Below are 22209 nucleotides of genomic sequence, written 5' to 3'. Positions count from 1 at the left end.
GATCATCAATTTGGTTTCAGACCAGGTCACTCGACTCTGGACATGTTGCTTCTGCGGTCTCAACAATGGATGGAGGTCCTCAATGCCAAACAGGAAATCAGAGCTGTCTCGCTTGACATATCTCATGCCTTTGATACGGTCTGGCACCCCGCTCTGCTCACCGAACTCTCCTCCTATGGTATCCATGGAAATTTCGGACTTCCTCGGACTTCCTCGCTGGTTGTAGTCAACGTGTGGCCCTGAATGGATTTCTCTCATCTCCCCTTCCTGTTCAGGCTGGAGTTCCCCAAGGCAGTGTTCTGGGCCCCGTGCTTTTTCTGGTATGCATCAATGATCTCTCTGACTCTCTGGAAAATCCTCTATCTCTTTGCTGATGACTCCACTCTCGGCCGCTCCATACCTCATCCCTCATATCGGCAGGCTGCAGCCTCTTTACTCTCTGCAGACCTGGACAACATCACAGACTGATCAAACAATTGGAACATGTCTTTCAATCCTGACAAATATCACACTCTCACTATGTCTCTCAGAAAAGACCGACTGGACAACCTTCCCATCTACTTTCTCAAACATCTTCTCCAAAAAGGTTCTGTCACTCAAGCTTTTGGGTCTCACTATCTGCCATGTTCTTTCTTTGGAAAACCACATTTCCAATCTGGCCTCCAAAGCCAGTCGCCGACTGGGCATCCTCCGTCTACGAAGTCCTTCCTTGGCACACCTGAGCTCCTCACCACATACAAAGCTTTCATCCGCAGCTCAATGGAATACTGCTCTCCCCTCTGGGCTGGTGCTCCTGCCTCACACCTAGCTCGGCTTCACGCTGTTGAATCCAAAGCTTTCAAAATCATTGGAATCTCCCACGATGAAGTTAAGTCTGAGGGCCTTTCACTCACTCACCGCAGGCAGGTAGGTGGTCTTTCTGTCTTTTACCGACTCCTCTCTGGCCTTGCTCCCCCAGCAATGTCTGTGCTCTGTCCCCCAAATATTCCTTCAGGTCGCACAAGATCTGCCAGCAACCCTCTTCTGGTTAAACTGCCAAAATCAAGACTCTCTGCTCACCTTCACTCTTTCATTCCTCTTTTCTCCCGCCTCTGGAACAAACTCCCCCACTCCATTCAATCCCAATCCTCCCTCCAGGTCTTTAAAACATCTGTTCACCACCATCTCTTATCTTCTGCCATCCAAAACCTTGATCTTTTCTACTCCCATTAATTCACCCCAGATACACTTTTTTGAAATACCATCTTCTTTCTTTCCTGGAAGTCCTTGCAGTGTCCATGTGTATTTCTCCCCCCCCCCCCCCCCGGACATTTAATATTTATTTTTAATTTTGCTATAAAAAGTGCCAGCTTATATTAAGCATTGTATATCCAACAAAATGATCTTGGGCCCTGTTGTACGTTCACAATTACACTAGTCCCAATTATTCATCACCTGCTCCCATGACATTTAAACCAAAATTCCTTGAGTAACCTGCTGTCAATGGTGTTGTGGCATGTCCATTCATGGATATCTACCTGAACGACAGCGTACACATTGTGGACAAAAAAATGGAAACACCAATATCAATGTAAAGTCACTTAATAGAGCGTTAGGTGCCACATAAAACCAGAACGACTGTGGCATGGAGGATATCAGGGTAAGGAATTCTACAGGAGGGATGCGGCACTATTCTTCCATGATAAAGTTTATCAACTCACACCTGTTTGATGGAGGTGGAAAACGCTGTCTCAGGCGTCTTTCCAGAATATCCCATAAATTCTCGATTGGGTTCAGATCTGGTGACTAAGAAGACCGTGACATATGGATAACATCAGTATCATGCTCATCAAACCATTGGGTGACCACACGTGCTATGTGGATGTGGGCATTGGGGGGGCCTCCTCTTGCAGCCATACTACCCATAATTATAGACAACCAGGCCTGTGCAGCATTTTTATACATGACCCTAAGCATACTGGGATGTTCTTTTCTTAATTAACACAAGGGCTACACCAGTGAAAGCTGTTGCTTGGTGTCCCTCATTTACCCAGGTGTTTCCATTTTTTGTCCATTACCTGTATGTTAATTTTAACTGAATTTTTTGGTAGATTTAGCTGACATTTTTGGGAGCTTTTTTTGGGGGGGGAGGTGTATAGGAGCTTTTTTTTTCTAAAGGGTGTAAGGTAGCTAAATCCACCATAAATTTTTAGAAGGAAAGGTGGACGTTTATGGTGGACGTTGTGTTTTTACCGCTGTTTGTGAGCAGGATATCTCCAAAAGTTATGACAGATTCGGGCAAACATTGGTAGACAGGTTCGGTGTGTTACAAGTCTGAATTGATTCGATTTTGCTGAAGATCTGGATGCGATATTTTGTAAGTGATTCTTCAAGGGAAAAAAACGATAAGGGCAAAGAGCATCGACTTCTTTTATCACGACTGTGTTCGCATTTGAAAATGTAACATCCGATCAGTTCGGATCAGTTTATTTAAAAACTTGCTAATCTATGATTATTTTCCACGTTCACTATAGAACTTTCGTTTCCATTAGGGAGTCCAAGTATGGCGGCCGCGTGGCCTCATTGGTAAACGCACTCTCATCGGCCAGTATGGAGTCCAAACATGGCAGCCGCGTGGCCTCATCAGTAAACGCACTCTCATCGGCCCGTAGGGAGTCCCAATATGGCGGCCGCATGGCCTCATCAGTAAACTGGCTCTCATCGGCCGGTAGGGAGTCCCAATATGGCGGCCACGTGGCCTCATCAGTAAACGGACTCTCATAGGCCGGTTGGGAGTCCAAATATGGCGGCCGCGTGGCCTTATCAGTAAACGGGCTCTCATCGGCCGGTCGTGAGTCCCAATATGGCGGCCGCGTGGCCTCATTCGCCTGGTAGGGAGTCCCAATATGGCGGCCGCGTGGCCTCATCAGTAAACGGACTCTCATCGGCCGGTAGTTCTTCCCATTTATAGAGAGAGCTCAGTGGGGTATGGGTCCTCGAATAAATGCTGTCTGGGCCGTAATATTCAGTTTTACTCGATGTTCTTGTGACAACAGCCCCAAACGAATCGATTATGTTCGCATGAAATCTATTTTCGCCCCTTATAATGGTTTGCTCCGCTTACCGAGCGGCTCGAAAAGCTGTTGCTACGGAACGGCTAGCTTGGCAAGCGATAGCAAGCTGCGGGCTGGCTGAACACACCCAGGTGCTGCTGCCGGTTCACAAGTTTTACACATTGGATTCTTACATTGACGAACACCGACCTGAAGCGCGGAAAACTGTCCGAGGGTCGTTACACACATGACACATGGATGAACCACCATGGGCCTGTGGAGCACCAGGGTGAGAGTTTATAGCTGGGTCGGGATTTGAACCCAGGTTAGCCGACCCGCAGGTGAGTGTACACAGGTACGTATATTCATCCTACCAAAGTAGTTCTATCAATATCGTCATCATAATCATCATCATCATCATCATCATCACAGATATTACTCTTTGGGATCATTAATTAGGATGCATCGGGTGACACGTGTTCAAGCTAATTAACACAAGGCGCTGATTAAATTAATTATCGAGGCGAGCGAGGAAGGCGGTAAATAAAGTCTGTTTAATTAATTATCACACGTGATCATTTTCTCTCCATTGGGAGGTTCGTAGTTGGAAGTGCGGCGGCAACAGTGGCAGAAAAAGCTTGTAGTGGATGGAAAGTTTAATAATAATCAAACAAGGTCCCGAAATCGGGAATTTTATGTGTCGGGACATGGAAGACATTCCAGATCGGATCGTGAGGAGGAACACGGTGAGGTGGGACATGGGGCACATTCCAGATCGGGTCTTGTGGAGGGACACGGTGAGGTGGGACATGGGGCACATTCCAGATCGGGTCTTGTGGAGGGACATGGTAAGGAGGGACATGGTAAGGAGGGACATGGAGGCCATTCCAGATTGGGTTGTGCGGAGGGACATGGTAAGGAGGGACATGGAGGCAATTCCAGATCGTGTCGTGCGGTGGGACATGGTAAGGAGGGACATGGAGGCCATTCCAGATTGGGTTGTGTGGAGGGACATGGTAAGGAGGGACATGGAGGAAATTCCAGATCGGGTCGTGCGGTGGGACATGGTCAGGCGGGACATGGAGGACATTCCACATTGGGTCATGTGGAGGGACATGTTAAGGAGGAACATGGAGGACATTTCAGATCAGGTCGTGTGAAGGAACAGGGTAAGGAAGGACATGGAGGACATTTCAGATCGAGTCTTGTGGAGGGACATGGGAAGGAGGGACATGGACGACATTTCAGATTGGGTTGTGTGGAGGGACACGTTAAGGAGGGACATGGAGGCCATTCCAGTTCGGGTCATGTGGAGGGACATGGTAAGGAGGGACATGGAGGCAATTCCAGATCGGGTCGTGTGGTGGGACATGGTAAGGAGGGACATGGAGGCCATTCCAGATTGGGTTGTGTGGAGGGACATGGTAAGGAGGGACATGGAGGACATTTCAGATCGGGTCTTGCAGAGGGACATGGTAAAGAAGGACATGGAGGATATTCCAGATTGGGACACTAAGGAGGGACACTAAGGAGGGACATGGTAAGGAGGGACATGGAGGCAATTCCAGATCGGGTCGTGTGGTGGGACATGGTAAGGAGGGACATGGAGGCCATTCCAGATTGGGTTGTGTGGAGCGACATGGTAAGGAGGGACATGGAGGCAATTCCAGATCGTGTCGTGCGGTGGGACATGGTAAGGAGGGACATGGAGGCCATTCCAGATTGGGTTGTGTGGAGGGACATGGTAAGGAGGGACATGGAGGAAATTCCAGATCGGGTCGTGCGGTGGGACATGGTCAGGCGGGACATGGAGGACATTCCACATTGGGTCATGTGGAGGGACATGTTAAGGAGGAACATGGAGGACATTTCAGATCAGGTCGTGTGAAGGAACAGGGTAAGGAAGGACATGGAGGACATTTCAGATCGGGTCGTGTGGAGGGACATGGTAAGGAGGGACATGGAGGACATTTCAGATCGGGTCTTGCAGAGGGACATGGTAAGGAGGGACATGGAGGCAATTCCAGATTGGGACACTAAGGAGGGACATGGTAAGGAGGGACATGGATGCAATTCCAGATCGGGTCGTGTGGTGGGACATGGTAAGGAGGGACATGGAGGCCATTCCAGATTGGGTTGTGTGGAGCGACATGGTAAGGAGGAACATGGAGGACATTTCAGATCGGGTCGTGTGGAGGGACATGGTAAGGAGGGACATGGAGGCAATTCCAGATCGGGTCGTGCGGTGGGACATGGTCAGGCGGGACATGGAGGACATTCCACATTGGGTCATGTGGAGGGACATGTTAAGGAGGAACATGGAGGACATTTCAGATCAGGTCGTGTGAAGGAACACGGTAAGGAAGGACATGGAGGACATTTCAGATCGAGTCTTGCGGAGGGACATGGACGACATTTCAGATTGGGTTGTGTGGAGGGACACGTTAAGGAGGGACATGGAGGCCATTCCAGATCGGGTCGTGTGGAGGGACATGGTAAGGAGTGACATGGAGGCAATTCCAGATCGGGTCGTGCGGTGGGACATGGAGGCAATTCCAGATTGGGTTGTGCGGAGGGACATGGTAAGGAAGGACATGGAGGCCATTCCAGATTGGGACGTGTGGAGGAACACGGTAAGGGGAGACATGGAGGACATTTCAGATCGGGTCTTGCGGAGGGACATCGTAAGGAGGGACATGGAGGACATTCCAGATTGGGTCATGTAGAGGGACCCTAAGGAGGGACACGGTAATGAGGGACATGGAGGACATTCCAGATCGGGTCGTGTGAAGGAACACGGTAAGGAGGGACATGGAGGACATTTCAGATCGGGTCTTGCAGAGGGACATGGTAAGGAGGGACATGGACGACATTCCAGATTGGTTTGTGCGGTGGGACACGGTAAGGAGGGACATGGAGGTCATTCCAGATTTCGTCTCGGTAAGGAGGGACATGGAGGTCATTCCAGATCAGGTTGTGCGGCGGGGCAATGTAAGGAGGGACATGGAGGTCATTCCAGATTTGGTCTCGGTGAGGAGGGACACGGCAAGGAGGGACATGGAGGACATTACAGATCGGGTCGTGTGGAGGAACACAGTAAGGAGGGATGGACTGTACGTTTTGTGTTTTAATTCTGTCCTCGTAGATGTAAGCCCACGAGGTGAGTGCAGTGTTAGACCTCCTTTAAAGTAACGACCCCAATATGGTGGAAGAGCTAGTGGTAGGTGGAGCATTTTCCTCCGGTAATTGAGGTGAGTGGTACGATATCTCGCCAGGCTGAACAGTTTGTTTTGTATCCCACTGGTAGACCAGATCTGGATTCGGACCTGAACCAAAATCGAATCGGCTGATCCTCGTCACATAACCCATTCCTCCACCAAGTGTTGTCATAATCCACCAATAACCTTTTGAGATCGTCCTATATATCGTTTTTGGCACCATCTGTCAATGGTGAAGAATCATTTAAATTCCAGAATCTAGATCTGGATCTTCACCAAAGTTTAATGAAGTCATCCTTGTCACGTACCCATTCACCAACAAATTTTGTCCGAGTCAGTCTTCTCACAACTTTTTGAGATATTATGCTCACAGATGGGTGAAAATGTAACATCCGTCAACCTTCGGTCAATTGCACTCTTCCCTCCTCAAGGTCTATTCAATCAGGTGGTGCACCACAGGCTCAAATGATCCCCCATGCGCTCTTCCCCCCTCAAGGTCTAGTCAATCAGGTGGTGCAACACCAGCTCAAATGATCCCCCACGCATTCTTCCCCCCTCAAGGTCTATTCAATCAGGTGGTGCACCACCAGCTCAAATGATCCCCCATGCGCTCTTCCCCCTCAAGGTCTATTCAATCAGGCAGTGCACCACCAGCTCAACTGATCCCCCACGCATTCTTCCCCCTCAAGGTCTATTCAATCAGGTGGTGCACTACCAGCTCAAATGATCCCCCATGCGCTCTTCGCCCCTCGAGGTCTATTCAATCAAGTGGTGCACCACCAGCTCAAATGATCCCCCATCCCAACCTGTGATATTTACTCCCCAACGCACACCATTTCAAGTTTGCCCTCCACCTTTTGTCCTAATTTTCTTGCTTATTGCTTCCACCCTTCTGCCTCCTCAATGAGCCTGGATTTTTTTTATATCCAAAAATCTTTTTTTATTGTTTTAATTTTATAATAATTCGCTTTAACCGATTTGTTCAGGAGTTTGAGATCTGCTGCAAACTTGGAGGTCTCGAAGGCACAACCAAGGACCACGATTCCCTTCTCGCATTGCCCGCTGCCCTCTGCTCCTGCCGCAGTGCAAACGTGTTCCGCAGAATGAACACTCTGCTTGGAAACACACTCGACCTACATGGAGTGTGCCTCACTCCCCCGGCGAGACGTACTCCTGGTGAGCAAATCCAATTGAATGTGTGAGTACAACCAAGATCTCCATTTTGTTTTTGGGTTGTGCGTGCCTTGTCGGGTTTCCGTTTGAGCAAAGGCCTAGAAATATAAACTGGTTCATCTTTGGCTTTCGTGAGGACATAATGGCGACGTCGTGTCATTGTCTTGTTTGTATGTTAGGTTCCATGAAATTAGATTTTTTTTTCTTTTTTCTAGTGGGTATACATCATGTATGCATTGCACTGTTTATTTATCTACTACTAGCCGGGCGGGGTTAGGGGGGGGGGTTCACCCCAAAACCCTCACCCCTCCCTCCCCCAAAACGGAGAGGCCTGTCGGAGCCTCCTCCGCCCCCCCAAAAACATGTATATGTAGTATATATTTCCCCTCTCTCTACCCTCACATCCTCCTTCCCTCACATCCTCCTTCCCTCACATCCTCCTTCCCTCACATCCTCCTTCCCTCACATCCTCCTTCCCTCACCTCCCCCTTCCTTCACATCCTCCTCCCCTCACCTCCCCCTTCCCTCACATCCTCCTCCCCTCACCTCCCCCTTCCCTCACCTCCCCCTTCCCTCACCTCCCCCTTACCTCACATCCCCCTTCCCTCACATCCTCCTTCCCTCACATCCTCCTTCCCTCACATCCTCCTTCCCTCACATCCTCCTCCCCTCACCTCCCCCTTCCCTCACATCCTCCTCCCCTCACCTCCCCCTTCCCTCACATCCTCCTTCCCCTTCCATCACCTCTCCTCCCCCCACAACTCCGGGTGCTCCTTATAATATATTACATTGCATTGACTTTTGGGGTGAAGATTTTAACCTTATTTAGATGCTTCCAAAGTCAGGTGCTTCAGATGCTTCCACTCCCAAATTCCATCACAAAATTCCACAATATTTACCAGATGTTTCACCAATGGATATCTCTAAACCCATAGAACGGCGCGGCGGTGGAAGAGAACCAAGACCGACTCGGGGTGAGCCCCCTGTTGTAGCTCATTTGGGTGCACTCCTTGCACAAAAGCTTTTGTTAGAAAGCAAGTCGTGCGAGTCCAAAACGCATCAAAACCTTCCATACAAGATTGCTCAGGTGAGTTTCATGTTGGAGGAACACCTGTTTCTCTCTCCATGTTGTTCAAGCCTCTCCATCTGTATGCTTGGATATATATAACGTGTCTCAATCGATCAATATGTCCCCGTCACTTGTGACGATGGGTGCAGATATGCAGAAGCTTTTTTCTTTTTTTTTTTTTGTAATCCGACCGAAGATGGCCGACTGCCCTCCTTTAAACTCCGTACAGCAAAATTACTAAAACCACGGGGTCCATGACGATCTTTTTCACGTTGGTGCTCATAATTTACATCAACGATTTGGATAGCGGGGTGAAGTGTAGGTTTTCCACATTTACTGTAGGTTTTTTCCAGTTTTTGCCATGTCGCTGTCGGTAAATCGATCAGGGTTTTAGGTTGTAGTTGCAGGAGGATAAGTTATGAATGAAAAGGTGGTTTTAACACAAGGAATTAATTTAGGCTTCATCTAGAATATTGGGTGCAGTTCTGCTCACAGTTCAGGAAGGAAACGGCTGTCATGGAGAGGGTTCAGTGTAGGGATGATTGATTCCGGGCCTAGCTAGACTCGGCTATGAGTGGCTGAAGGCGACAGGGCTTTATACATTAGAGAGGAGCTAGTTACGAGGGGATCTGATGGGGATGTTTAACATAATGAAGGGTAAATACAAAATATGTGCAGAATAGAAAGTGATAGGACGAAGGGTCGTAGCCCGAGAGTAGAATAGAGGTAAGGTGGGGATCTTTCACTCAAGGTAGTTGATGCATGGAATGGTCTCCCTGGTAAGGTAGTGGTGGCAGAAAACAGTAGATACGTTTAATTTAGAATCAGATAGGTACCTCGAAGCATTGGAGATAGAAGGGTATAGGGATATTGGCAGGATGTTTAGGTAGCTCAAGTAGTGGTTGGCTGATTGTGTTCATCTGTGCAGTGTCATGTCTGATGGTCTCGGAAAGGGATAGTGTGTGGTTGGTGTTTCGTTTGTTTTCCGACCAAAAACCGCCTTCATCCAACCCCCTTACCCCTCCCTATAATCTCTCTATATTATAAAAGAAAGTTTGTTTGTTTGTTTGTCTGCACGCGCTAATCTCCTGAATGGTGAAAGACAGGAGGAAACCTCTAATACAAAAAATGTCGTGACAGGCCCCGGGAAGGTTATAGGCGAGGTGGCGAGGCCGGACGAGGCCGCCTCGGCCGGGCTGGGCCCATTTCGCAATTAAAAGCTGAGCTGAATTATAGTAGTCAATCTTCTACGGCCGCGAGTAAAAGCTGAATTATAGTAGTAAATTCATTCAAAAATAACCCGGGCAACGCCGGGTGCTTTCGACTAGTTCTATATATATAAAATACTATTATCGTTTTGAAATGTAATATAAAGTTTTGTAAACATGGTTGAGGCTCGTCAAATAGCTAGTATTAGTATGATGAACGGATCAGGGCACAAAAGGAATGGTAGAGAAGGGACAAACCAACAGCAGAGTTGAAGGCCAAGATAGAGGGAGACTTGGACAAACAATGGGTGTTTGACATGATTATATATATATATATATATATATATATATATATATATATATATATATATATATATATATATATATACTATTTCCACATTCTTATTTTTGGTATCCTTGGCATATCTGAGCATGTCACATTGTCACATTATTATCTCCACTATTACACTCATTTCCATAATTAAATAAAGTCGTTTTAACGGATTTATTAGATCTGGTATTGGTGTGGTGCAGACATGATGTACTGAATGGCCTCCTGTGTCTAGTTTCCTTGTTATGCTTTATTAATCTTGACACCTGTATTTACTCTTTGGCATTTACTCTTTGGATGAAGATGCAGCTGTTTGAGGTTTGGTTACCAGTTGTGTGCTTACGTCGTGGTGATCTTCCATGTGATTTGCAGACCTTTATGGAGAACACTTCCTGTTACGCTACCACTCAGGCAATGAATAACACTGAAACAACCCCTGCTGCTGAGCTTGACATCATACGACTGCATCGGCCAACTGGTGAAGCTTATTCTAAAATATGTTATCGAAATTAGATTCAGATTAAAAAAAAAATCTATATCGATACAATGACCTGAAAAAGTATTCACCCCCTATCAATAATGCCACATTTAGATGAATTATTAATTATGTAGAAACAATTTTTTCCAAGAACTTTTATTTATTTATTCATAACTGAAGAGATCAAACTAAACACTTATAGTTAAAGGAGGTCACATGTCAGGAATACCTACAAAAAACATGTACAAATCAAAATTCACTTGTAAAAGTATTGAGCCCCTGCGGTAAGTACTTGGTGGAAGCACTTTTTGCAGCGATGACTGTTACGGGCTTGCCGGCCGTGTCACGCGTGGCCTCTCGGACCTGCCTCCCGACCTTTTACCTTGAAGGCGATGAGCCACGTATAACTCCGCAGCACAACAGCGGAGCAGCACAAAAAGGTGAAGGGTTAAGCAACCACTTGCATTGTACAAAACAACTAAATCTGGTAGGGTGCCTGCATCCAAATCTCATGTTATATTCCTGGTGATTTAGTTATCCCGGATGGGGAACCACGCTCTCGACATCACACGTTTTATCTATTAATTACATATGGCTGAGCGGAACCGTAAGTAGGATGTCAGCTAGGTTAGTGGGGCACAACCTCTCATCTATTTATTACACACTGTCCAACCAATGGGGAAAATGGAAGAGCAAGCAGGTTTGGAAAGTCTATTCTTTTAAACAAAGGCACGTATACAGTGAAGTATTTCCAATAGTGTCCCAAAAGCAGTCTTAGCCGCTAGCATGTAAAGAACCTCTTCAACATTTGGCATTGACACATCACAGGCACGGCTCATTCAACCGGGAAAATTAGACAATGGGGAGGAAGAAGTTGTGTATTTTAGACCCCTTGCTCACCTGCAAATGCACCGTCAGGGCCATGTGGGTCCCAATATGAAGGGTACGAAAGGGAGGGTGATGTGGTGCAGTGTGTTGGGGGCAGTGCACATGTGTAATGCATCCATAAGGGTAAACTGTGAGGATGAGTCAATAACCCCTCCCAGATGGGCAAGAGATAATCGTTTTTTTTTGGTTTTTTTTGTATACAAGATCGAGGCTCGTGTAAGAGCTACCTTATCACAAAAAGACAAACTGACACATAAAACATAAGATAAAGGGAGTGGGAGACAAGATAGGGAGAGGGAAGCACACAAGTACAACATTTGACATTGAGAGAGGGCTGGGGGGGGGAGGAGGCATGGGAATGGGGGCGTGGCAGAGGTATAAAACAAATGGAAACCGCTAGGACTTCCAGGAAAGAAGTCGGCGTTTCAAAAAAAGTGGATCTGGGGTGAATTAATGGGGGTAGAAAATATTGATAAGAGATTGTTGATGCTCTGTACCATAACTGGTCACAAGGCAAAGGTTGAGCTCTTGTACATCTCAAGTAGATAAATTAGAAATTAGGGATAGCATGAAAAGTTTGTGTGAATCGGTATGTCTGGCCGATGCGTCCAAATAAATTGTGCTGTCAATCCACTTTGTCCGTATCAGAACCAGACTGCTCGACTCGAGGCTCGTTCTGGTGGCGCAGATCAACTCCTTTTATTCCTCAAATGGGAAGCGGCCCAGATGTCTAGAGATCTCTGGCTTGTATTCCTCTCGGGCAGGGCCTGTCTTTTGGGAGCAAAGGTTATAGTCGCATCCTTTGACCCTCGAGTGCCTCTTTCTCATTTGCGCACGGCCCTTTACTTGTACATAGCTCTTCAGAGGGTTGGCCGTGCAATGTCTGCCCAGCCGCCATGTATCCTTAAAAAAATTTTTTTTTATTGACCGCAGCTCATCCTGTTCCCTGCTTCCTTCACGGGTTCCCTAACTGGTAGCGCAGAACTGGTGCAGTGTGGATAATGCAGATAAGGCTGAAATGGCTTTGAATGTGTGTTTTGTAATGACTGTAATGTGCACATTGTTTCGTTGTTGGAAAGTGCGGGGAAAGAGTTAAGGGGGGGGTGGAGAGAGGGATAAGAAGGGATTGATTGTGGGGGGAGAATTACAAATGGGGATCGAACCTATTGTACACACAAACACATTTATCAACACAAACACTGATATTCATGCAATTCTGAGTTATCTGCATTTTTGTTGCACACACTGGTGGTGTAAAGGCTCAGTCGTTGGTTTAAAAAAAAAAATTCATATATATTAACATACATATATAAAACCACAAACTATTCAGTCAATCCGTCAACGTATAATTTCCTTTTCTGTCAATTTATTTTTGTTGAAAAAAAATAATTCTGCAGGTCCAGAGAGTTTGAAACATTTATTCATGCGCATGGGAGAAATGCATTGAATGCAGTACACGCGATATAAAGAAGCAATACAATTAATGTCTCTCTTGCTGTCCAACCCAGAGCGTCATGTATTTAATTTTCAAGCAGGGGATGTCGTCGTCTTATGCCAACAGGGGAGTTGAGCAATACTTTCACCTTGAGGCATGCTTTTGTGAACAAACCTTTTTGCACAAACAGGTGTTTCTCAAAGCAAAACTTTTAAGAGTTAAGCGCATCAAACCTTAAATTAACTGGTTTTAACAATCTGGCAGGCACTGCCTTTGTTTTCCTAGGAAACTCGGGCCTTTCTCCCCAATTGTACAGCTGCAGCAGGGGATGTTGACAATCTACAATGTCAACTCGGCAGCAACACAACATTCATTATTTGGAGCCAGAGCTGCAAGACAGCAGTTATTTAATTGTTAGCGCAGCATTTATTTAACGTGACTTTTTTTTTTTTTTGAAGTTTAATTTATACTTTTACACTTTCCTGAGAAGCCTTAGCTGTCTTGACAGTTACTATTTATTATGCTGTCAAAGGACATTCATAGCAAACTCCATAAATATATTCCACACCTATGTTGGCTTAGCGATTAGCCTGGTGTTGGCTTAGCGGTTAGGGTGCCGGCTTGGGATCCTCAGATCCTGGGTTCGAATCCCTGTCGATCGCTGAATTAACGCCAGGGGGGTTGACTCAGCCTGTCATCCTTCTGAGGTCGGCAAATTGAGTACCAGCTTGTTGGGATGAATGATCCCGGTGTGTACCCCGGTTTAGAATAGGTACACCGTATCCCTGCGCATCGTAAGAGGCGACCAAGGGTTGGTGCCAGGAAGGGCATCCGGCCATAAAAAACATTGCGTCAAACAGGGAACCATGATTGTCATGGGGCCCGCAAGGCTAACCCCTGCTCTAGCGGGGAAAATGGCCTTTAAACGATCATTCATTCATTCATTCATTGTGAATGAAGCCTGGAACTGGGCTACAAACGGAACTTGGGACTCGATACTAATGCTTCCTCTTTTGTTTCATGCACATGAGCTGTACAAAAGAACGTCCTGACAATGCTATGTGGGAGTCCTGGGTTGAGTACTTGAAGTCGCATTTTACATTATGTGGAATTTCTGTGGATCCCTGCCATTATGCTGTCAAAGGACATTCCTAGCAAACTCCATAAACATTCCACATTCTATTGGGAACTAATTCCCTTGTAACACCCTGGTCGAACCGGGTTATCTGCTTGTCTTTTACTAAATTGGAAATTGATAATTATTCCAAGGTAGTGGTGCAGTGCTCATTTCCCAAGGTGAGTGACTGTCGAGCTTGCACTTTATGAATAGGCCCTAATATTTTCCTCGTGTTATTTTTACCCTGCACTCATCCGTACAGTTTTGGAGAAGAGTATGAGGAATGAATAGAGCAGGACCATTTTGTCCGTTTGCTTCCTGATGAGCATGCTACCAATGGCGTGTTCTCTAAAAGGGGCTTCACCCATACCTGATGGCTTTTAAAATGTTGACTTTGCCAACAACTTTTGAATTGATTCTCCAGCATTCCCAGAACAGCGTTTTACCAGCTTTTGCTTGTTGCCTTTCACTCCACAACTTAACAGCCTATCTTGAAGCTCCAACTCCTTGTATGTTTGTGTAATGAGTCCTTCCCATTGATACCTGACTGTGCAAAATCTTAAATACCCTGCGCATCAACGCATCAGCAGCAACGCTGCGCGTCAGTGCGCTACGGTCAGTGCAACGCTGCGCAGCAACGCATCAGCGCATCAAACAAAATCTTAAATACCCTGCGCATCAAACCTTTGAATGTGCAAAGGTTTTGTCATAACCCCAATGTGGATACTTTGCACCTAAATGCCATTATTTATTTATTTATTTTTCCAACAGTGCGGAGAAGCAGCATGAAAGATTCTGGAATGAGACTGGTTCACAGGGAAACCCTGTTGTTTGCTGATGTGAGCAACCTGCTCACACGGACGTTCACCTACGGTGACGAGGAAGAGTCGTACGGTGTTCAGATATCTTCCGAAGTGCTGGAGCGGGTAACTTGCGAAGTCCGAGTTCACACGTTTCCCTCGATTTATAGAAATGTTCGAACGGCTGCAATTGCTTACTTTGAATTTCAAGTTGTGCTGTTTTGCAAACTCTCCCTCCGTTCCTCCACCACCTCTTATCAACAAGAGATATTTGCATTGTTTGTCAACAAGCTATTAAATGGGGGTTTGCTTACAAACTGTGAGAATGTGTCCTAACCTCATGCGTTTGCAGTCGGGTACAGAGAATACTGCCTATCCAGGTATTGTGCCTTGTGATATCAACGAGGATGAGGTGAAGGAACCTGTACCTGTCGAGCACTCGAGTTGTTCGTCTGCAGCTCCAATAGCAGGTGACAATGCGGAAATCTCGAGCGTAAAGCTTAAAGCCCTCGGCCTCCGATGGGCAGCTGATGTTGCTTTATAGGATCACCGAATTGATTTATTTATCTAGTAAATAGGTACCTGTTGTACAAGGTATGTTTCCCAAAGCTCAGTTTGAACATTTATAATGCCAGGTTTTTGAGTGGTACCTTTGTTTTTATTTATTAAAAATCGGACGTCGTTATTGGATGGCATGCAATTGTGGAAAAGGAGTGTTCATCATGAATATTTAATATTTGTTGCTTATTGTAGTACAGGTATTCTTATTAGTCCCCTACCGGTGTACACCGGAGGGGACTATAGGTTTGCACGCCGTCTGTCAGTCTGTGTCTGTGTGTCTGTCAGTCCGTCAGTCAGTCCGGCAAAAAACAGTTTTCCGGACTTTTTTTCTAAACGCTTAATGCTAATGATTTCAAACTTGGCACATGGTTTCCTCATGATAAGTTACAGGTAAAGTTCGAACTTCACGACGTTTCGATCATTTTTGACAAAGTTATGGCACATTGAACTTTGGGAATTCTGATGATCCTCAACTCGGTGCCATTTTAAGTTTTAATTTCCTTTAAAAGAGATTTTCTCTGCAATCATTGGACCGATTGAGATCAAATTTTCACCGCAGGGGGGACTCAGTCGGTAGAATATTTTAATGGTAATTATGACGTCACAGGTCACGTGGTTCGGCACGATATTGTTTTTAGTGAAAACACGAAAACCCCTTTTTCTCTGCAACGGCTGAACAGATCGAGGCCAAACTTTGCAGGCAGAATCGCATTCCCATGACGAACAAAAAAAGTCAGCCAGCATGACGTCATGCGTCACATGGTTTCAGAGTTATGACGTTTTTAAGCATGAACCTTTAAAACCGAGCTCCTCCGTCATTTTTGATCCAATCGAGGGGAAACTTCACAGATCTGTTCAGCATGTCGGTCTACTAAAATGTCCTTTTGGAATTTGCGATAGGGCACGTGGTTTGGCAGATATCGTTAATTAAACGAAAATATTTAAAAAATGGATATCTCTTGAATCGCTAGTACCTCAGACTGTGAGTTGGTAATTATATAATTCACACAGTGCAGTACGTGCAGGCCGCTCCACGGAGCGACCTTGCGGGCTTATCAACGAGGCGAGGCGTGACACACATGTCTCAGCATACCTCAGATCAAGTTTGAAAACCAGCATCCGAGCATAAATTTGCATTTTCGATCATTTTTAACAAAGTTATGGCACTTTGAACTTTGGTACGGGACATGTATTGCAGCGCAATACTCGGAATGCTTGTTTTTTTGGTGACAAAGAAAACTATTGCTTCAACAAAAGGTGCTAAGCAACCAAGTGCATAAAGTCATCCAAATGAGCACATAATGATTTTAAATGACAGTACTTTGATTTGGTGCTGATATTGTGTAGAATTGATGTATGAGGGTCGTACTGCAAGTCATGAGCATGTTTATTGCACAGTAAAAGAAAAGTGCAGGTAGAAAACTGATTCTGGGCAAGAGTAACAGGATACACCACATTACTTTCTACAAAATCTCCAGTATTTCTGCCAGTGCTGTACGAGCTTTAAAATCCCATTGGGATAGAGGTACATTCCAAGACTTCTCAACCAGATACACATGCCTACCTAGACTGCCTCCTCTTGGTGCTGGCTTCTCATGATCTTTCAAGGGCCCAAACAGGTCCTAAGGGGCCCGAAGTCCGGGCTGTATGGGGGCGGGGGGAGCACTTCCCAGCCATTCTTTGAGATGTCTTCCAGTGTCACACATGGGTAATGAACGTAGAGCAACAACGAAGGCTGGAAAGGGTGGAAATGCGAATGGTTCGGTGGATGTGCGGAGTCGTTGAGAGAGAGGAAGACAAATGGTGAATTGTGAAAGATGATGGGAATAGAGCCTGTGATGGATGCTGTTGAGATGGTTTGGTCATGCGTTGAGGAAGGATGAAAGTGACTGGTTGAGAAGAGTGATGGAAATGAATGTAGAAGGAAGTAGCGGACGGGGAAGACCGAGAAAGACTTTGCTAAAGATGGTCGAAGAAGAAATGCGGGCAAGGGGGTTAACAAGGGGAGATGCAGAAAATAGGGCAAAATGGAGAAGATTGTCATGGGGCTGTCATGTTTGTGGCCTCTGAAGGCGGTTCTTAAATCTTATTTTCTTCTTCTTCTTTTCTTCGTCCTTGTAAATATTGATATTATTGATGCTGCTGAAGCAGTCCCATGGCATGGGTTATTCTGGTTAGTTTGCCATTCCCTTCCCAGCAGTTGCGGCAGGAAGTGTCTGGGTTAATATAATTTGTTAAGGGTGCCAGTGTGATAACCCCTACTGTGCATCAAGGACACCATGGGTTCAACGTCCACCAGGATGTGTGTGAACCACCAGGATGACGGTTTCTAGTTGGGTTGAGATTTGAACCCAGGCTAGACAATGGACAACTCCTCGGCTCTGACCTATCCTCGGCTAGCCTGTAGATAAGGATGTACAAGTACAAATGCATACTCGTGCTGTAGTGAGGACTAACTTTCCAGCAGGCCCCATGGTGGTGACTAATCCTTGCGAATCCTAGACAATTATTCAAGTGGAATTTATTGGCATTCCAATGCATTCCATGTACATGTGTGTACACATACATGTCCACATTGGGTCAATCAAGAATGCCTTATTTTGACTTTACTAAAACATCAAGAAGATTGCTGTTTACAACTGCAGGAAAAAGTAACGAGTCCAATAAAGGCCCAAATTCCTTAACGTTTACACTCGTTGCTCTGTGTGCAGAGACTGGACCCCCCGACCCCCGCCTTATGTGGCCAATTATGTTGGTCAAACAACTGACCACATGGCTAACCGAGCACCTGTTGTACCGCTACCTAGATGTAAAATGTAACTTCCAGGTCTTGTCCTGCTTGTGCCCTGGAGATGTCAAAATAAATTGTTTCAGACAATTGTCCCTCGGATGAATTGTGCTTTACAGAAAGGAAATCGTGCTAATGCTGCTCATTCGTCTCTGTTCCAGCAGACAGGAAGACTACGTTGAAATGGAAAGGAAACTTATCCTTCTATCCACATGCTTACTGTGTGTACTCGTGCAAGGTGTTCATCGGTGGTATCCCGTGGACCATAACGGAAGGTGAGTCCAAGTGGAACGGTACAGGTCCGTGTGATGTTTGGAGAAGAGGTTAAAGGTTATGAGGAGGTTGTTCAATAAACAAAACACTTGTTTACAATTTAATAAGTCCTCCTCTCCATTACCGTTAGACTAATCATGTAGGTTACCAATGCTGCAAATACTAAAAGATTCCAAGTCGAAACATTTTAATATTCGTGAATTTCCTCCGAGAAAAACGAAGTCCCAGAACCGCCAGAGTTAAATAAATCAAAGCCACGTGTCACAATAAAATAGCCATTCTCATTTTCTCCCAAACACCATTCAGGGCCCTGAAGATCTTCACAGCAATACGAGTACGGTACCTCCCTCCATCAGGCTGAACAGATTTTGTATCCCACTGATAGGCCGGATCTGCATCCGAAGCGGAAACAAAGTCTAATGGGCTTCTTCTTGTCACTTACCCAACTCATCCACCAAGTATTGTCATAATCCATCCACAACTTTTTACATGTCGTGCCGCATATCGATTTTGGCCCCATCTCTCAATGATGAACGTTTTTGGCCCCATCTCTCAATGATTATCGATTTTGGCCCCATCTCTGATTATCGATTTTGGCCCCATCTCTCAATGATTATCGATTTTGGTCCCATCTCTCAATGATTATCGATTTTGGCCCCATCTCTCAATGATTATCGATTTTGGCCCGATCTCTCAATGATGATCGATTTTGGCCCCATCTCTCAATGATTATCGATTTTGGCCCCATCTCAATGATTATCGATTTTGGCCCCATCTCAATGATTATCGATTTTGGCCCCATCTCTCGATGATTATCGATTTTGGTCCCATCTCAATGATTATCGATTTTGGTCCCATCTCTCAATGATTATCGATTTTGGCCCTATCTCAATGATTATCGATTTTCGCCCCATCTCTCAATGATTATCGATTTTGGCCCCATCTCTCAATGATTATCGATTTTGGCCCCATCTCTCAATGATTATCGATTTTGGCCCCATCTCTCAATGATTATCGATTTTGGCCCCATCTCCATGATTATCGATTTTGGCCCCATCTCTCAATGACTATCGATTTTGGCCCCATCTCTCAATGATTATCGATTTTGGCCCCATCTACATGATTATCGATTTTGGCCCCATCTCTCAATGACTATCGATTTTGGCCCCATCTCTCAATGATTATCGATTTTGGATCAAAGATCCTTGATTAAAAGATTAGGAACAACACTCGGTGGTGGAGGCCTGGGCACGGGGAGGACGGGAGACTGGTCCACCGCACATTAAATACTTGTTTCTTTCTTTCCTTGCCAGTGCCCATGCAGGTATCTCTGTACAACTGACTCTGCACTTGGGTTGGGGTGTGGAGGAGGGGGGAGCGACCACAAATGTTACAGGGGTCTTCGGACGACAAACATGAACTGCGATAAGACTTGTGGACTGACTGCGGTTCCGTCGCTCGTGGGTAGCCCTTTCAGGTGAAGGCGGCAAGATGTTTTCTTGCAAATACTTTGCCAAACATCCCTCCATACTGGCGAATGTGAATTGAGGGAATGGATTTATGAATAAAGAGAGGAGTTATGCAACAGGAGGCCTCGGGATTGTGACCATAGTTGATGAAATAGTCGACCAGTTTATAGAAGTGACGGCAAGTCATGGGCCAAACGAGTCTACCTCAACTATTGCACCTCCTTAACAATCCCAAATCGGATGTACACTTCACCTGAAATTCTTACTCGCTCGTCATCAATACTGAAGTACGTACTTTGTTGTTTAACTAATTTTGACTGGACCGACCCATACCACATTACCTCGTTGGGATGCAAACATTACCTGGATTTTACCAAACTCTTTTGTTCGCAATTTGGTTTTGAGCAACAGTGAACATGGTTGTAGTTTGGGTTTATTTTATTTTAGAGTAACTTATTTTTAATGTGCTTGATTTTGTATTTATTTTTAGCACAACTTTTAAACAAACTTCACAAGTTTGGGTCACTGACTGTGGAATGGCCAAACAAAGACAAGTCTCGTGGATCCAATATCTCTCGAGGTGAGTGTCTATGAAGAATGTTTTTTTTTGGTACCCAAAGCAATCCATCATCTGTATAATATGCTTGTCCGTCTGTGTGTAACATTCCGTTCCACCCATTGGATGTAGTTCGCCTGACTCCACCCACAATTTCAACCTGAAAAATCCTATGGCCACCATGTTTGTGTAAGGAAAGCTAAAAATGTCTTTGGAGCTGTCATATTCACAATCACCATGCCCTCCCTATAAGTTTTCCCTTCAATGTAAAACGACCAAAGGGACGAGGTTAAAAGGATGAATAACATGAGGTTGAAGCCGATAGGTGTTATGGGCCTTGTGATCAATCACGGTGCGTAGAGACCTCGGTGGTCTGTCGATACACAATCAAAATAAATGTGGATTCTCTCAAGCAGGGCCTTGGCCTAGGAGGTTACGTGGGGCCTTGTTATCCCATAAAACCCATGTCATTATAAAGGTCTTTGTCCGAGGACTTCTGTGACTCTCGGCATTGTGAAATAAAACATGTCATTATTTACTTTTAACGATGTGTCTAAATTAATCAGGAAGAAGATTATTATTGGTTTTGGGTCATTTATTGGCACAATTGGGCTGGTCTTGATCACGTGAGTGTTGCAATTCTGTGGGGTTTCCGCATACTGTGGTATTTAGTTGGACAGACGTGTAGGAGCTGTTTTGATTGCGACTTCTGTGAAGTTGGTGATAGCATGATCGGGGAGGGGGGAGCGTTAAATATTCCGGTATTGATGAGGTAAGGAGGAAATATGGAACGACCGATGTGGGAATTCCCGTTTGCTTTTAGGAAGGTGGGGGGATGATAAAGTTGGTGTTGGGAGGGGGCAAGGGTGGTAGGTGTAAGTTGAGCGGGATGGGGGGGGAGGGGTGAAGGCATGGAGTGGGGAGGGGATTGATGTCTTAGGAGGGTGATTACTTGGGGTTGGGAGGTTGAGGATTTGGGGTTTGAGGCGGGAGAGTTGAGTACTTAGTCGCATTTTACAATGTCTCGATGTTCCGTGGATCCCCGCCAGTGCTTTATAAATAATTAGTTCTCAACAATCTTTTTTCCGCCTATACTTTCACCAAAAATGTAAACTAGAAACCATCATAAAATGCAAAGCCCATCTACTTTGTACTTTATCTAAACTTGACAAAAACGCCAGCAAAAAAAAAAAAATATATATATATATATATATATATTATATATTTTTATTTATTAATTATTTGGTGGTCTCCATATTCTTCTAAAAGAGCTTTCTTGAAAATATGACAAAAACTAATGGTTGAAAAACGTTGTGGCCTGGATAGACACACTAATGCTCAATCTATCTATATAAATAAAACTGTGTGTGTGTGTGTGTGTGTGTGTGTGTGTGTGTGTGTGTGTGTGTGTGTGTGTGTGTGTGTGTGTGTGTGTGTGTGTGTGTGTGTGTGTGTGTGTGTGTGTGTATATATATGTTACCGATCGACTTCTAAACGGATAGGCTCACGTACTTGATATTTGCCATAGACATAGACATGGGCATTGAGCCTGGGAAGGACATGGCCTACCTCAAAATATTCGACGAGATCCATATTTTTTTATTCATATTTACCTCAGCGCATTTCAGCGAGGAACATTATACACGGAATCTCAGCCGGTGCCAGAGCAGCTCGCTGATTCGCTCAGAGCGATCACGTGATGTTCCATCCTCGCTGCCAGACCACTGAACGGAAAATATATAGAATGACCATTGCCATTCACACCACATAGGTGGAGATGCAGCTACCGGGCGCCATCTTGGTTGGCACTCGA

The 22209-nt window shown here is 45.4% G+C and overlaps 1 protein-coding gene across 2 annotated transcripts in view; it reads left to right on the top strand.

Moving 5' to 3' along the window:
• Nucleotides 1-3668: 3668 nt before the first annotated feature.
• LOC137436436 (cytoplasmic polyadenylation element-binding protein 1-like) overlaps nt 3669-22209 on the top strand; it is a 31520-nt gene continuing 12979 nt past the window's right edge. Inside the window, exons 1-8 of one of the 2 annotated variants that reach the window (XM_078786422.1) lie at nt 3669-3778; nt 7237-7426; nt 8359-8510; nt 10404-10509; nt 14721-14875; nt 15102-15219; nt 18263-18373; nt 20331-20420. In XM_078786422.1, the coding sequence (XP_078642548.1) occupies nt 3680-3778; nt 7237-7426; nt 8359-8510; nt 10404-10509; nt 14721-14875; nt 15102-15219; nt 18263-18373; nt 20331-20420 (1021 nt within the window). In that variant the 5' untranslated portion in view covers nt 3669-3679. Of the gene's footprint in view, nt 3779-7236; nt 7427-8358; nt 8511-10403; nt 10510-14720; nt 14876-15101; nt 15220-18259; nt 18374-20330; nt 20421-22209 lie in introns of both variants that reach the window. The other variant, XM_078786421.1, reaches the window with a different exon arrangement.

The sequence above is a fragment of the Myxine glutinosa genome, chromosome 11 (genome assembly GCF_964187855.1).
Source record: "Myxine glutinosa chromosome 11, kmMyxGlut1.1, whole genome shotgun sequence".
NCBI classification, from domain to species: domain Eukaryota; kingdom Metazoa; phylum Chordata; class Myxini; order Myxiniformes; family Myxinidae; genus Myxine; species Myxine glutinosa.
This window is presented reverse-complemented; position numbering and strand designations above follow the sequence as displayed.